This window comes from Scyliorhinus canicula, chromosome 1 (assembly GCF_902713615.1).
Source record: "Scyliorhinus canicula chromosome 1, sScyCan1.1, whole genome shotgun sequence".
NCBI lineage: Eukaryota > Metazoa > Chordata > Chondrichthyes > Carcharhiniformes > Scyliorhinidae > Scyliorhinus > Scyliorhinus canicula.
In genome coordinates this window covers 183906167-183922939 of record NC_052146.1, presented here as the reverse complement: position 1 = coordinate 183922939, position 16773 = coordinate 183906167, and the positions used below count along the sequence as shown (strand labels likewise).

At 42.4% G+C, this 16773-nt stretch overlaps 1 protein-coding gene across 9 annotated transcripts in view; it reads left to right on the top strand.

Annotated features, from left to right (window-relative positions):
* Positions 1-16773, top strand: part of LOC119970060 (mitogen-activated protein kinase kinase kinase kinase 3) — a 354117-nt gene that overhangs the window by 307539 nt on the left and 29805 nt on the right. For all 9 annotated transcript variants that reach the window (XM_038804101.1, XM_038804091.1, XM_038804084.1 and 6 more), the window contains 3 exons: positions 1208-1292; positions 1381-1460; positions 2528-2588. In XM_038804101.1, coding sequence (XP_038660029.1) covers positions 1208-1292; positions 1381-1460; positions 2528-2588 — 226 coding nt within the window. The remainder of the gene's footprint in view (positions 1-1207; positions 1293-1380; positions 1461-2527; positions 2589-16773) is intronic.

Here is a 16773-nt window from a genome sequence, read left to right as displayed (position 1 = left end):
GGACTGGAAATTGTTTTCACTAAAGGTTATGGTTTGGGGCAGCAGGGTAGCATGGTGGTTAGCATAAATGCTTCACAGCTCCAGGGTCCCAGGTTCGATTCCCGGTTGGGTCACTGTCTGTGTGGAGTCTGCACGTCCTCCCTCTGTGTGCGTGGGTTTCCTCCGGGTGCTCCGGTTTCCTCCCACAGTCCAAAGATGTGCGGGTTAGGTGGATTGGCCATGCTAAATTGCCCGTAGTGTCCTAATAAAAGTAGGGTTAAGGGGGAGGTTGTTGGGTTACGGGTATAGGGTGGATACGTGGGTTTGAGTAGGGTGATCATGGCTCGGCACAACATTGAGGGCCGAAGGGCCTGTTCTGTGCTGTACTGTTCTATGTTCTATGTAAAACTTATAGCTCTATCAATAGCAGACGGGTTGGATGATGGTTGGGGAAGGCAGTTTATATGTGAAGCAGGAACAAAATAATTCCTGGAGCTAATGTTAGAAAATCCTGAAGGATGAGCAATCACCTACAGCACAAATGGGATGACTGTAGAGGAAATACAATAACCATCAGCAACTCCGAAGACTTTGGAGATGTTGACAGTAATGAGAAATCATCAAGATGTATACAGTTTCTAAATAAAATACAAAATTTGAAGTGAAATACACAGCAAGTTTTAATGGGAATAAAGTTCATATTATTTTGTTCTGATTTTTTTAGGCGGTAATACCACAGTATGAAATAAATTTGCAGTCAAAAAAGGTAAAAGCTGGAAGTAGGTGTTGTAGGAATCCAAATACAGAACTGGATAATTTAACCAATAACATGCTGTGACACATGGACCTAGCATGGTGGATGAGAATTAAACAACACTAATTGCAAAATACCTTTGCTGTGGCTGTAGTTTAAAAAGGTCAAATTTCCTATAATTTTTCTGAGACAATGCTGTACTAATTGCAAAATTAAAACATTGTGATTGCTATTTCAGAAAGTGGTGCATTACCAATTATGGTCTATCTTTATGCATTGTTTGGTCTCAGTAAGTAAAAAGAGAACTAGTTCAATGAAATACCACTTACAAAATGTGTTGGAGTCAAACACACCCACTGTAGTTAAAAATGTCTGCTGGTGGTACCCTATACTTTTTTCATTCTCTAATCATGTCATGTAAAATGACCAAATGCAACACTATTTTAAATAAAATTTAAATATATTTTTTTCCAGATGGGTGCTTGTTTCTCTAAGGTTTTCAATGGTTGCCCTCTGAAAATTCACTGTGCAACTTCATGGATTAATCCAGACACACGAGGTATTTGTTGTTTCCAAAACAAAAATGATAACCGTTTATTTGTAATTTCTACTTTCTTATTTAAGTTATTTACACTTTTTCCTTCTAGATCAGTACCTCATATTTGGTTCTGACGAAGGCATTTACACTTTAAATCTTAATGAATTACATGAAACATCAATGGAGCAGGTAAATTTGTTTTGAACAATGTTTAACGTTTAAACTATTGCTCATGCTGATGAAAATATCCCATTGATGTACTACCCTGAATCTTCCTCGAAAGAAAGTGGGTAGTGGGGGAGAAGTCGGTGTGGGAGTACATGGAGGTGGCCTTTTGTAAGAACACTAGCTTAATGACCCATTAGACGGCGCCTTTGCCGTTCTCGCCTGGCCTGGCCCGTTGGTGGCGGCGGCCCTGAAGGTGTGGGGACAGTGGCGGCAGCACCTGAGGTTTGGGCACCGATGTGGGAATCATCGATTAATGGATTAGGAGGGAGCCACAATAGGAGAAGTCAAACGGAATTGGGACAAAGAGCTGGGGCGGGAGGTCGAGGCTGGGGTATGGGATGAAGCTCTGAGGAGAGTGAACCCATCCTCTTTGTGTGCTAGGCTTACCCTTATTCAATTCAAAGTGGTTCATAGGGTGCATATGACGGTGGCCAGAATGAGCAGGTTCTTTGAGGGGGTGGAGGATGGGTATGGGCGGCGCATGGGGGAGCCAGCGAATCATGTCCACCTGTTTTAGGCTTGTCCGAAGCTGGAGGAATTTTGGTGGGGGTTCGCTGACGTTATGCGTGAGGTGTTGAGGGTGAAGATTGTCCCGAGACCAGAAGTGGCGATTTTCGGAGTGTCGGAAGACCCAGGAGTCCAGGGGTGAGAGAGGCAAACATCTTGGCCTTTGCCTCCCTGGTAGCCCAGAGACGGATCTTGTTGCAAAGGAGGGACACGGGGCCACCAAAACCGGGGCTGTGGGTGAGCGACCTCGCGAAATTTCTTAAGCTGGAAAAAAAAAATCAAGATTGCCGTGAGAGGTTCTGTGAGGGCAGGGCAGGGTTATAGGGGGTGAAAACGGGTGAGGCAGGGTGGATGAAAGGCAATGGCAGAATTTATAATTGCCTTAATAAAAATATTTTAAAAACATAATCTTCCTTGAAAATTAAGTTGACTTGCTTTACTGTGGAGTGTTTTGAGGATGGGCAGGAATATAATACCTTATACATCTTAATCTCTAAAATGCTCAATGTGTTTCATTTTAGCTTGTCCAAAGAAGGTGCACGTGGCTGTATGTAATGAACAATGCATTACTTTCGATATCTGGTAGGTGCCATACAATATTTTCATGCCTGAAATTCATGTAAACCACTTTAGCAGTCCTTTATATGAAGGGCAATAGCAGAAATTGATCATTTGTAACCTATGAAGATTTTTATATAACATGTAGTATTTTACAAAAGATACTCGTGCTTTAAGTGCTAGTTATGGAGTCAGTATGGCACAGAAGGTGGTCATTTGGCCCGTTCAGTCCATGCTGGCTCTCTAGAGCAATCCAGTCAGTCCATTCCATTCCTCTGTCCTTACCCTGTAGTCCTGCAAGTTAATTTCCCCAAAGTGCCTCCCCAAATTCCTTTTGAAATTTTTGATCGTCTTGGCTTCCTCCACCCTCGCAGGCAGTGAGTTCTAAGTCACCATTCAAATGTGTTTTTATTTAAGTTTTCCATCACAACACTGCTACATCTTTTAACCAAAATCTTAAATCTGTGTTCCTAGTCCTAATACCATCAGTTAATTGGAACAACTTTTGTTTTTGTCTCTCTTACCTAAACCTGCCATAATCTTCTACACCTCTTCTAGATCTCTCGTCAGCTTCTTCCAGATTCATCAACCTAACCTTGTAGCTAAAATCCCACATCCCTGGAACCTTTCTGGTAAATCTCTTCTGTACCCTCTCACAGGCTTTCATAAAGTGTGATGACCAGAGCCAAATGTACTCTGTGGCCTAATGAGAACTTTAAGGCTCATCATAACTTGCTTTTGTACCCAGTATCTTTATGTAACAATCCCAAGATGCCATAAACTACTCTCTACCACCTACCACTTTCAAAGGTCTACTTACGCACATGAACCCCAAGATCCCTCTGTTCCCACACATTCAGAACAGCACATTAATTACATATTACCTCACATAATCACACAGTAATACAGCGCAGACGAGGCCCTTCGGCCCATCAAATCTGTGGCAACGCATGAAAAACACCTGATCTGCCAATCCTAATCCCATTTGCCAGCACGTGGTCCATAGCCTTGAATGTTATGACGTGCCAAATGCCCATTCAGATACTTTTGAAAGGATGTAAGGCAACCTGCCTCCACCACCCTCTGGGTAAAAAAGGTTTCCTCAAATCCCCCATAAACCTACTGCCCCTGATTTTGAACTTGTGTCCCCTCGTAACTGATCCTTCAACTAAGGACAGCTACTCCCTTCCACCCTGTCCATACCCCTCATAATCTTGTACACCTCAATCTTCTCTGCTCCAGCGAAAACAACAAAAGCCTATCCAACCTCTCTTTAAACTTAAATGTTCCATTCCAGGCAACATCCTCGTGAATCGCCTCCGCAACCCCTCCAGTGCAATCGCATCCTTCCTATAATGTGGCAACCAGAATTGCACACAGTACTCCAGCTGTGGCCTCGCCAAAGTTCTGTACAACTCCAACGTGACCTCTCTGCTTTTGTAATTTATGCCTAAATTAATAAAGGCAAGTGTCTCATGCCTTTTTCACCACTCTATTAACCTGCCCTTCTGCTTTCAGAGATGTATTTACAAACACGCCATGGTCTCTTTGTTCCTCAGGACTTCCCAATGTGGTGCCATTCATTGAATATTTCCTTGTCAAATTGTTCCTGCCAAAGTGTAACAACTCACACTTTTTAGCATTAAATTCCATCTGCCACTTTTCTGCCCATTTGGCCATCCCATCCATATCTTCCTGTAACACAAGGCTCTCAGCCTCACTGTGAACCACTCAGCCTATCTTTGTGTCATCCACAAACTTAATGGTCATCTAAGTCATTTATATAAATGATGAATAATAGCGGACCCAGCACAGATCCTTGTGGTATGCCGCTGGACACTGGCTTCCAGTCACTAAAGCAGCCGTCAGTTATCACTCTCTGTCTCCTGCAGTTAATCCAATTTTGAATCCACCTTATCAAGTTACCTTGTATCCCATGTGCATTTGCCGCCTTTATAAGTCTCCAAGTGGGACGTTGTCAAATGCTTTGCTGAAATCCATGTAAACTACATCAACTGCACTATCATCATCTACACACTTGGTCACATGCTCAAAAAATCCAATCAAATTTATTAGGCATGACCTCCCTCTGACAAAACCATGCTGACTATTCCTGATTAAAGCCTTGCCTCTCCAAGTGAAGATAGATTCTCTCCTTCAGAATTTTCTTCAGTAGTCCCCCTATCACTGACATGAGACTCACTGGTTCCCTGGCTTATCTCTACAACCTTTCTTAAACAGTAGAACCACATGAGCTATACTCCAGTCCAGGGGCAGCATGTGGTACAGTGATTAGCACTGCTGAGGACCCGAGTTCAAATCCCAGCCCATGGTCACTGTTCATGTGAAGCTTGCACGTTCTCCCTGTGTCTGCGTGGGTTTCACCCCCACAACCCAAAGATGTGCAGGTTAGGTGGATTGGCCACGCTAAATTGCCCCCTAATTGGAAACAAATATATACTCCAGTCTTCTGGCACCTTCCCCATGGCCAGTGAGGAATTAAAAATTTGGGTCGGAGCTCCTGCATTCTCCTCCCTCGCTTCCCACAGCAACCTGAGACACAATTAATCCTGCCAGCACCTCCAATAACTTGTCACTCCCTTTGACAATTTGCTCAAGAACCTCAGTCTCTCTCCCCGAGTTCTATTTCTACCTCCTCGTTCTCTTGGGTGAAGACAAACCTGACGTATTGATTCAACATCCTAACAATGTCCTCTGGTAGAATAGAGAATAGCTTAGGATTTTCCCTACTTTTATCAGCCAGAGTTTCTCATATCCCCTCTTTGCTCTCCTAATTGCTTTCTTAAGCTCCATCCTGCACTTTCTGTACTCCACTAATGCCTCTGTTGATTTGCTCCCGTTGTACTTGCTAAAAGCCTCTCTTTCCGTCTCATTGTATCCTGAATGTCTCTGTTCATCTATTGTTCTTTGGAATTGTTACTCCTTCCTATTACCCTTGAGGGAACATGTAGGGAACATGTTGGACCTGTACCCTACCCATTTCCTTTTTGAACGTTCCCCCAATGATCTTATGTTGATTTCCACACAAGCAACTCTTTCCAATCTACCTTGGCCAGATCCTGCCTTATTTTACTAAAATCCGCTCTCCCCCAATACACAACCTTTTTTGTCCATAACAAACTTAAATTTTACCATGTTGTGGTTGCTATCACTAAAATGCTCTCCGACCAATACATCAACCACCTGTCTGGCTTTATTCCCCAGAATTAAGTCCAGCACAGCATCGTCCCTTGTTGGACCCTCTACATATTGAGCTAAAATGTTCTCTTGTATACATTTTAAGAACTCCACTCCATCTATGACCTTAACACAGTGACTATCCCAATTAATGTTTGGAAAGTTGAAATCAACAAATATAATTACCCAATTAGTATTTTTACACACCTCTGCGAATTGCGCACATATTTGCTGCTCAATTTCCCGCTGATCATCTGGGGGTCCATAATAAACATCTGGAAGTAAGCTCTACCCACAAAGCTTCATTTGATGTTCCTTCCAAGATATCATCTTTCCTTACCGCAATAACTGAGTCCTTAACTAATAATGCAATGCCTCCTCCTCTTTTACTCCCTCCTCTGTCTCACCTGAAGATTCTATATCCTAGGATGTTGAGCTGCCAATCCTTTCCCTCCCTCAACCACGTCCTCATGATGGCTGCTATATCACAATTCCACATGTCAATTCTCGCCCTTAACTCATCCGTTTTACCTGTAATACTCCCGGCATTAAAGTCGAGCCATCCAACCTTGTCTTACTTCCTTGAAACTTATTACTGCTGTATTCCCTCTGACTTGATTGCTTTTCTGTAATCCTCCACAGAATCCCTTCAGTGCAGAAGGAGGCCATTCCGCCCATCGAGTTTGCACTGACCCTCCTAAAGAGCACTCCACCGAGGCCTACTCCCCACCCTATCCCCGTAGCCTGTGCATTTATCATTGCCAACCCACCTAACCTGCACATCTTTGTACAGTGAGAGGAAACTAGCGCACCTGGAGAAAACCCACGCAGCGCGGGGGAGAAGGTACGATCACTGCACAGGCAGTCACCTAAGGCCGGAACCGAATCCAGGCCCCTGGGGCTGTGAGGAAGCAGTGCTAACACTGAACCACCATGCTGCCCTTTTGTCAAAATTCAGCACTCTTCTCTTGTATTAAATTCCATCTCCCACTTGTCTCCCCAGTGTCCTAGCCCATGTCCTGTTGCAATCAATTGGAATTAGAACATAGAACATACAGTGCAGAAGGAGGCCATTCGGCCCATCGAGTCTGCACTGACCCACTTAAGCCCTCACTTCCACCATATCCCCGTAACCCAATAACCCCTCCGAACCTTTTTGGTCACTAAGGACAATTTATCATGGCCAATCCACCTAACCAGCATGTCTTTGGACTGTGGGAGGAAACCGGAGCACCTGGAGGAAACCCACGCAGACGGGGAGAACGTGCAGACTCTGCACAGACAGTCACCCAGCGGGGAATCGAACCTGGGACCCTGGCGCTGTGAAGCCACAGTGCTATCCACTTGTGCTACCGTGCTGCCTTTATCTTCACTTTTTGTGCACTTCCAAGTTGGTATCATCTGCAGTATTGAAGTATTGAAAAAACAACGGTCCTAGCATTGACCTTTGGAGAACACCATTGTCTACCATCTTCAAGTCTGGAAAAACAACAATTTACCATGATTATCTAAAACAAAATTGTAAAATGTTGGAAAAACTCAGCAGGTCTGGCAGCATCTGGCAAAGTTTTGAAGAAGAGCCATAGAGACTCAAAACATTAACAGTTATTTCTCTCTCCACAGATGCTGCCAGACCTGCTGAGTTTTTCCTGCATTTTCTGTTTTTGTTTCAGATTTCAGCATTCGCAGAATTTTGTTTCTATTACCATTATTATCTATTTTCTCTTACGCCAATATCTTATGCAAGCTAATATTGACTTTCCTATTTCATTAGCTACAATTTTGTTGACCAGTCATTTATGTGGTACTTTGTCAAATACTTTCGAAAATGCATTTTGACAACATTCATTGTATTCCCTTTGCCAACCTTCTCTCTTACTTCATCAAAAAACTCAATTAGATGATTCAAACAGGATCTGCCGTTTACAAATTTGTGTTGGTTCTCTTTATTTAACTCCAGCCTATCTCCAAGTACTTTTCAGTTTTTTTGCTTGATTGTTTCCAAAACCTTACCTACCACTGACATTAAACTGACCAGCCTGTGGTCAACAAGAATGTCTTTGCATCCTTTGAAAAGGCACATCACATTTGCTACTTGAAATCCTCTTGTCACCTCACCTGTATCGACGGAAGATTGTGTGGCAAACCCTTCCTCTATTTCCACCCCAGTTCCCTCAGCAACATGGAATCTGGAACAGGGGACATGCCCCCTATAAGAATAGCCAACCTTTCAAGTCCATCCTGCATATCCATTTATTAACTCTTCCATCTCTGCTTGGCAAAAAAATGTCACCATATTTTTCCTTGGTAAACATTGATACAAAATACTCATTAAATATTCTAGCCTTGTCCTGTACCTCTGGGCTTATAATGTCTTCTTTGTCCCTAATAGATCCTCCCTGCCTCTTATTACCTGCTTACTATTGTTATGGGCCAGGGTTTAGAGAACCCCAAAGTGTATCATGGAGTTCACCTGACCCACAACTTTTAATAGATTGTGGCATGGGGAACACACGGCCCACTCTACAGGTGTGGTACAACAGAAATGAAAAAGTATTTTTTAAAAGCAAAACAATGTTTATTCTATGAACTCAAGTTAACCTTTTTAAAACATACAATGAACATCTTAGCACCCATTAATTCAAATACATCCCCAAAGACTACAACACTAAGTAAACCTTTAAGCTTTCCTTTTTAACATCCATACGTCTTAAAAACAAAACCTTTATCAGAAGCACATCAGGTTAAAGTCACTACTGAAAACATTTATAATTCTGAATTCACCAAATGATCAAGAGATGACCTTTTGATGGCAGAGAGAACAGCAGTACACCTGCTTGGTCTGGCTTCAGCTCCAACATTGAAAACAAAACTAAAACACACCCTGCAGCCTGCTCAAAAATGAAAGTAAAAAGCTGACAGACAGTCCAGCTCCACCCACTGTCCGACATCTCTGCAGTAGAAAACACCCATTTCTTAAAGGTACTTTCACTACAGATATTTATATACACACCCATTTATAAACACCCATTTCTTAAAGGTACTCTCACATGACACTATATGCTGGTAGAATATTTTTTGTTTCCCTTTTATGTTGACTGCCATTTTATTCTCATTTTTTCTTGCCAGTCTTTTCCTCTTAATTTTCCCTCTCAATTCACTGTATTATGGACTGATTCTCGCTTGAAGAATTCAGCTGACATGCATCATGCACCCTCTTTTTTTGTTTCATCAAATTGTCCATCTCCCTCACCATTTAAGGACTCCTACCTTTAATTTCCATGCCTTTTCACCTTGTTACAATGAGCCTAGCCTGTGCCTGAAACATATCTTCTTAAAACATCGCCCATTATTCTGTAAGTTTTTCTTGTCAAACCCTGGCTAATTATAGATGTATTCTATGTCCCTTTCATTGATCTACAAAAAAAGGAAATAACCAGATCATAGAGTAAAAGTTCAGCTTGATCCCTATTATGAAAGCTTTTCAACAAACTCAATCTTGTAGGTGTCCTTGTGCAACTCTCAATGGATAGGAAACTTAGCCGATGTTAAGAGCAATTTTGAGCTTTTTGCTGTTTGATCACCTGTCATTGTATAAAACGTATACTTTCTGAGAACCAAAAGCATATCCATGTTTTGCTTCAATCATTATTGAGATGGAGAATTTTTTTTTTTTTTAAATTTAGATTACCCAATTATTTTTTCCAATTAAGGGGCAATTTAGCATGGCCAATCCACCTACTCTGCACATTTTTGGGTTGTGGGGGCGAAACCCACGCAGACACGGGGAGAATGTGCAAACTCCACACGGACAGTGACCCAGAGCCGGGATCGAACCTGGGACCTCAGTGCCGTGAGGCGGTTGTGCTAACCACTAGGCCACCGTGCTGCCCGGTTTGAGATGGAGAAATAAGATTTGTGAATAAATCCTGGCCTTGCTCCCTCCCCTGACCTGTATGAAATTTTACTGGGGGAGGTGGCATAGTTGGATGGTCCACCCTTCGGTCTATTAAGTCCCTTAAGTGGCCGATTAATGCGAGTTTGCTGTTATATAACTTCTTCCCAGGGCTGGACTCTACTGATCATTTAGCTAAAGTTGCACCATGCTTGGTTGCATTATTAAATATTTGTGCGTAAGGATCAATATTCATGTCCGATTCCTGTATTGTATTTTGAACTATACTGAAAGCAAGCGATAACATTTTGTTCGATTTTACCACTCAGACAGTTGAGTTTCTCCCGTAGTCTAGTGCTTGAAATCCCCTCGGACTGACTGGAGTTTGTTTTACTTGCAGGGTAAAGTCAGTCTAGGTGAGTACCTGTTCTTCAGAGTACTCCCATTTTTTATAGAAGAAACCATTTTTTAATGAAGTTACATAGAATTTTACAGCACAGAGGCCTTTTGGCCCAACAGGTCTATGCTGGTATTTATGCTACACATGAGCATTCCTCCACCTTACCTACGCAGTGTGTCTCAACCATTCCATGTGGAGCTGGGTTCCACCTTCTCACTTCGAGTAAAGATGTTTCTCCTTAATTCCTTATTCGATTTATTAGTTATATTTTGATTTTGAGTGAGGAACCAGCCCATGTGCCCACGATTGCCATTATTGTGCATGAGAACAGTGTTTTTCAAACTTTATTTCTGGTGACCCACTTTTACAAAATAGCTGACTTTCCTATCCATACCACGTTCACAATAGATTCACCATAGTTACTTTTTAAAATGTCACATTCATTGTTGGCTTTTCTGTATTATTAAATGTAAAAATTGTAAATAAAAATGTATTTTCTATTTGTTATTTAGAGATCTAAGAAACCTGTTATAAAAATCTCTAAACTAATGCATTTTTCCCCTGACTGGTATGGCTGTAGTTCCCAAACCCACAACACCTCTCCCAGAGCCTCGGTCAAAATGGGGCAAACATGAATCAGCTTCATAACAATGGACCAATTGAAAGGTTGGGAGAGCCCCGCAGGCTACACAGGAATTATATGCTAAATCTTGGATATGGGGGTCCTCTGGCTACGAATTGCTATCTGGGATACTTGTAGAAACATATTCCAGTAAACGGCCAACTGGTTTTGGGTGGGAGATGCAGGCCTGGCAAAATCGAGCGCACAGCACTACTGGAAACTAGTTTCTACAGGAAAGAAACTTAAAGAGAATTGATTTTTCTTTTAAACTCTTCACTTTTAGTTGTGTGAGCTGACCAACCCAGCCGATCAGCTGCTGCAGAAACTTGAGTCGCTGCTGGAGTTTGTGTCGGTGGCAGTGACTGTAACAGTGACCCAGGGAGGCAAGAAAGCCCATGGCACTGGCCTCTACATCAGCCTCATGTGGTCATACACTGTACTGCAGTGAGAATTCATCCAGAGAGAAAACCTAAATAATTGTCAGGCGATCGTTGGGGATCACTTTTGATGACCCATTTTACACCAGGTCACGACCCCCACGGTGAAAAGCACTGCACTAGAGGGTGCATAATTTCAGAAAGTTCTAATGCTTCTTCGGCTTTTTTTTGGTCTATGTGGAGCAACTTTTTGGTTAGTTTAAAGTTGTCTCCATTTCCCACCTCTTAACGAAGAAAATACAAAGAACAAAGAAACGTTCAGCACAGGAACAGGCCCTTCGGGCACTAACTGAAAAAAAAACCTTAATCGGTCCATATCCCTCTATTTCCTCCTTATTCATGTATCCATCCAGATGCCTCTTACATGTTGCTAATGTTCCTGCTTCCACCACATGGAACCGTTCTGGAATGTTTCCTGTTATTGACCTGCTCAGGGTGGATTACGTGTCATACCTCAAACTCACAAAAATCATATTTCCTCTGCTCAGCGGTGGTGAGAGACCTGCGGTCCAGGATGCCCCATCTGGTCTTCTCCCGCTTTGTTTGTTACGGGCTGCCTTTTCCTAAGGGAAACATGAAGGACAGGGTGAGACGCATGGAGGCAAGTTACACTGGGGGGGGGGGGGGGGGGGTGTCAATAACTGGTGGCTTGTGTGTGCAAGGCACCTGGCCAAAGAGGATAATACAGGTGTTGCGGTGGTGCAGGGTGAGATGTGAGGGAAATGCAGGCAGGTGGGTTTTGATTGGCCTCTATGGGAGTGGGGGTGTGATGTGAGGAGTGAGGGACAGGAGTGATGCCAGGGCAACAGAGGTAGTGGCTCACCCGAGCTGTCCTAAGGAGGTTGTTCACCTTCTTGCGATACTGCATGCCAGTCTGCCTGCTGAGGCTCACAGTACTGATCGCCTCAGCCACCTCCGCCAAGTCTGGCTGACGACCATGGGAGGGAGCCTCCTGCCCACCCTGGGGACGAGGATGTCCTGTCTCTCCTCCACTGCATCTAACATGGTATCAAGCTCCACGTCCATGAAGCATGGTGCTGCTCTTCTCTGGGCCACCTTCTTGGCTAGAATGAGGGTGTGTGGGGAGTGGAGTGCTTATAAGCAGCTCCAGTTTGTCGAGCTGTCCAGCATCAATTCTGGCCCCAGTGAATCAGACGCCAGCAGGAATGTGATTTGCTCTAGATTCACAGAGGCAGAGTGCTGGTCCATTAGCATGTCCTGAATTGCTCCACAAATAGCACCCCCAATGGGAATGCAAACCACTTCCAATTCAGTCTCAGCGTTGACACTTAGTCTCTCAAACGGAGACTTTTGCCATGGTCTCTCCAAAGTCCAGCGGTGATGTGAGCTAAACTGATGCAGTGAGCGCTTTTATTAAGATTAGCTGAAAACAGCATCTTTTCAGGTGTCAGCCAATCAGTAGTCAAAACGGTCCAGTGCTTGAGTAGCTAGGACTCCTAACAAGCCTGGAGATATCCCAACTGGAAGTTTTCAAGAGACTTTGAAAAACATTCTAGAAATAATTTTTGTTGCAAGAATAACTTCTGAATCTTGAGAGGACGTTACTTGTTGCTCAAATTAGAATCCTGGGCAGAGCTTCAGCATTGATGGTGAGGACCAGTCTAGTTGCTTCCAATGTGAGGCTGTTTGAGGCATATAGATGTCAGCTTGTTCCCAATAGTCACTCTCTATTATCCTGCTGTGCCAAATAAATTGACAGCTTATAGTTTCATGTACATTGTTTATTGTGTTGTTGTTATAATATCAAAAAAAACCTCAATAAAATGTTTATTTAAAAAAAAAATTGACAGCTTAAGGAAAGTATTCTAGTGAGGACAGGGAGAAGGAGAGAAATCTGATTGCAATAGCCATGGCCTCCTTTTTCACTTAAAACAATTTGTATTGCACTTTAACATAAAATGTCAAGGGGCACAGAATGTGGGAGTCTGGCCAGGAGTATATCAGTTTAGTGGTAACAAAGACATAGCTGAGGATTTTAGCAGTAGGTGAGCTGAGGACAATGTTGCGAAGGTGGAAATAGTTTATCTTGGTGATGGTATCTGGTTAGATCCCATTTCGGAATCTTATATGACACCAAGATTGCAAACAGTTTGGTTTAACCTCATACCAGGGAGAGGATGAAATGGGTGTGTAGGGATCAGAGTTAGCAGCGGAGACTAAAGACCCAATGGCTTTGTGCAAATGTTTAACTGGAGGAAATTTGTGTTAATCCAATGCTGGTTATCAGACTTCAGAGACATTGGAAAGGTCGGGGTGGGTAATGGTGACATAAAGATGGGCGTTGTCAGTGCACATGTAAAAACTGACGCTGTGTTTTTGGATGATATTGCTGAGAAGCAGCATATAGTAATTCTTTGTTTTAAGTTATTCAGTGTAACACTGGTCACTTAAGGGTGCTGGTATTTAACATTTCATTTTGCACCATGTGTGACATGGGATCACATGATCTAATCAGCCATTTTGGAGTGGCCTCTCCCTCCAGCATACACTCCCAGTTGCAGCTTAGTTCTGCAACCTTGCAGTTCTATGTTTCTCTCACTCTGAAGCTGCTCTTCCTCACTTTCACTACTCATCTCCAGAGCCCTCGCTGTGATTGAGAGAAGTGACAAGGGGGAGAGATGAGGAGTGGGAGGATCAGCCGGTAACCGGGAGGGTCAGTGAGAGGGAGATTGGGCCAACAGAAGGATCAGAGAGTGCGATATGTGGAGAGTGGTAAGTTTGGTGAGCACAATGTGTGGTGAGTGGATGGGTAGGCAACCATGAAAGGTGTGAAGCAGGAGGGTCGGCGAGCAGGATTGGCAGTGCATGGGAGACACCACGAATATAAGATTTAGCAATCTGCAGTTTTTCAATATACAAGGCTTAGTTTTTTTTTATGAGAAGAAAGGTTCTGTAAACTTTAGTTTCTACCTTGGTTGTAAATCTGATTCGCTTAATGTTGGTTCGCTTTATAGTGCATTTTTCTTGAATGCAAAAATAATGTTAAGTGTTTCATAGAATTTACAGTGCAGAAGAAGGCCATTCGGCCCATCGAGTCTGCACCGGCTCTTGGAAAGAGCACCCTACCCAAGGTCGATACCTCCAGCCTATACCCATAACCCAGTAACCCCATCAAACACCAAGGGCAATTTTGGACACCAAGGGCAATTTAGCATGGCCAATCCACCTAACCTGCACATCTTTGGACTGTGGGAGGAAACCGGAGTGCCCGGAGGAAACCCACGCGCACACGGGGAGGATGTTGATTTTACTGTACTTCAGATATTTACAAGTTTATTTCAATTTGATCACATATTTTCACAACTCTTGAATGTTGTCCCCTCCCCTAATTATTGTTGAAATCAAAACATTTAGCTAACTTTATATGAGTGTACGTAGATGTGTAGTCAGTATACATTTGGGTAAACATCTAAAATAATGAATTGATTACAAAATAGGAAAGAAAGTTTGGTTATTCTAGAAAAACTGTGGAATATTGTTAGATTGGGTGGTACCTTGTCTCTTCTCTCTCCTCCTACACACCCTTCAACCCTGGACACGAAGGTCAGTTTCATTGCAGGCTAGGGCCTGAACCTTGGTCTTTTTTCCCCCCAAAATATATACTTTTTTCATAAAGTTTTGCCAAAGTGCATTACGTAACATTTCAAGTTTGACATTATATAAAGTACATTAATTATCAGCATCAGCCTTTGATCTGAATGACCCGGGTGTCGACTGATGTTTGCAAATCAAAGTCCTTCTTTCAGATGTGGCTCAGTGGAGGCACTCATCTGAGTCAGAAGGTCCATGTCCATAATCCAAGCTGGGCCCGTGGGGTGTTGCAGGTGCAGACTTTAAGGTGGGAAATTTAAACTGAGGCCTCATTAATCTGTCCCCTCGATGGACATGAAAGATCCCATGATACTACTTTGCACAGGGGAATTATTTTACTGTGGGTGGCACGGTAGCACAGTGGTTAACACTGTTGCTTCACAGCGCCAGGGACCTGGGTTTGATTCCCGGCTTAGGTCACTTCCTGTGCGGAGTCTGCATGTTCTCCCTGTGTCTGTTTGGGTTTCCTCCCACAAGTCCCAAAAGACGTGCTGTTAGGTCATTTGGACATTCTGAATTCTCCCTTAGTGTACACGAACAGTAACGGTGTTGTGGTGTTAATGTAAACCTACTTGTGACAATAATAAAGATGATCATTACTGGTGTCCTGACAAATTTTACCATCAGTGTTACTAAAATAGATGATCTGTTCATTATCACATTGCTGTTTCTGAGAACTTGCTGTATGTAAATTAGTTGCCGTAACATAGTGAAATGCCCTAACTTGGTTCACGGCCTTTATCTAACTAAGTTTGGCACCAAGCCACATAAGGAGCTATATTAGAGCGAAGCTCAATATCTTGATTAGATAGTTATCTTTAAAGGAGCGTTATAAGATGTAACCTTCCACCCTAGACAGGTTACTTCATTGTTTGGACAAGAGATTTACAGGAAATAATGAGACAACACACAAAAGCTCAAATTAAGCACCAAAATGTTTATTAGGTTTGAACAATGCAAACCCCATTGCAATACACCTATTAGTCTCAAATGTGTCACAAGAAATCATACATTTAATCAGTCCGTGAGTGGTCAACCTCCCTACCAATTGTATCCTTTAGTAGCTGACTAACCTACCCAATTTAAGCATCCAACCATTCTTTGTAACGATTTTTAAACAATACCTGTCTTTCCAGGGTAGGTAGAACATTTCATTAATAAACTCATTGAGTCCTGTCTAAATCCACTTTAAGCTATAATTGTCCAATGAGGTGCATGATTCATTGTTCAAACTACGATATTAGAAACTTCTTTGACAATGAGTATATGTTTAAACTCCTTCGGTCATTTCATAACCCTCTTATGAATGTTACAGATTCCTTCAAGATCCTTATCAGTAAATATAACTGCAGCTTTCTTTCCTGGTCTCTCAAATGTTATTAGCACAGGAAAACTAAATAATCAAAGTCTCTTAAATTACTGACTTCTTCAAACTGTTACTTGGAGAATAAAAGAGAGTTTATCTGATAAAGCATAGACATTGAATATGACTTGTATATTCTCTGCATTTCAAAAGGAGGCAAACGCTGACGTCATCTATCAATGTCAGTATGTGTCACTGTCTGGCATCTTTCAAAACACTTTCAACCACCCAGGACAGCTGGATTGCCATTTTTTAAAGCATGTTCTGTCAAATCAATACCTTATCTTTGTGTTTCCAGACATTATGGCTCCATGTTTTGTATCTACATATTTTTTCCTAAATTCTAACTTGGCATCAAAGCAAAACATAACTTTGAAGTATGCCTGTTAATTGGTTTTGACTTATTTTATAGCTTCTTTATTCTTCTTGCTAAATGTTCCATAGCCTGAAAGACCAATGCCTCTGAAATGGCAACCTGTAATGAAAAAAATCCTGCAGCCATATACAGCCAACAGTAATCTGTATTTCATTCAAACTATCATGCTCCCTTCCCAGGTTGAATTATTTTTGCAAATCTCAACCACAAATTTCACTTAAAAGTATAATTAGGTCAGTCAAAAATATTAATATCTGAACTGAGCGAGGAGGCAGAGAGATTTAGTGGAGTGAATGCCTGAGTCTT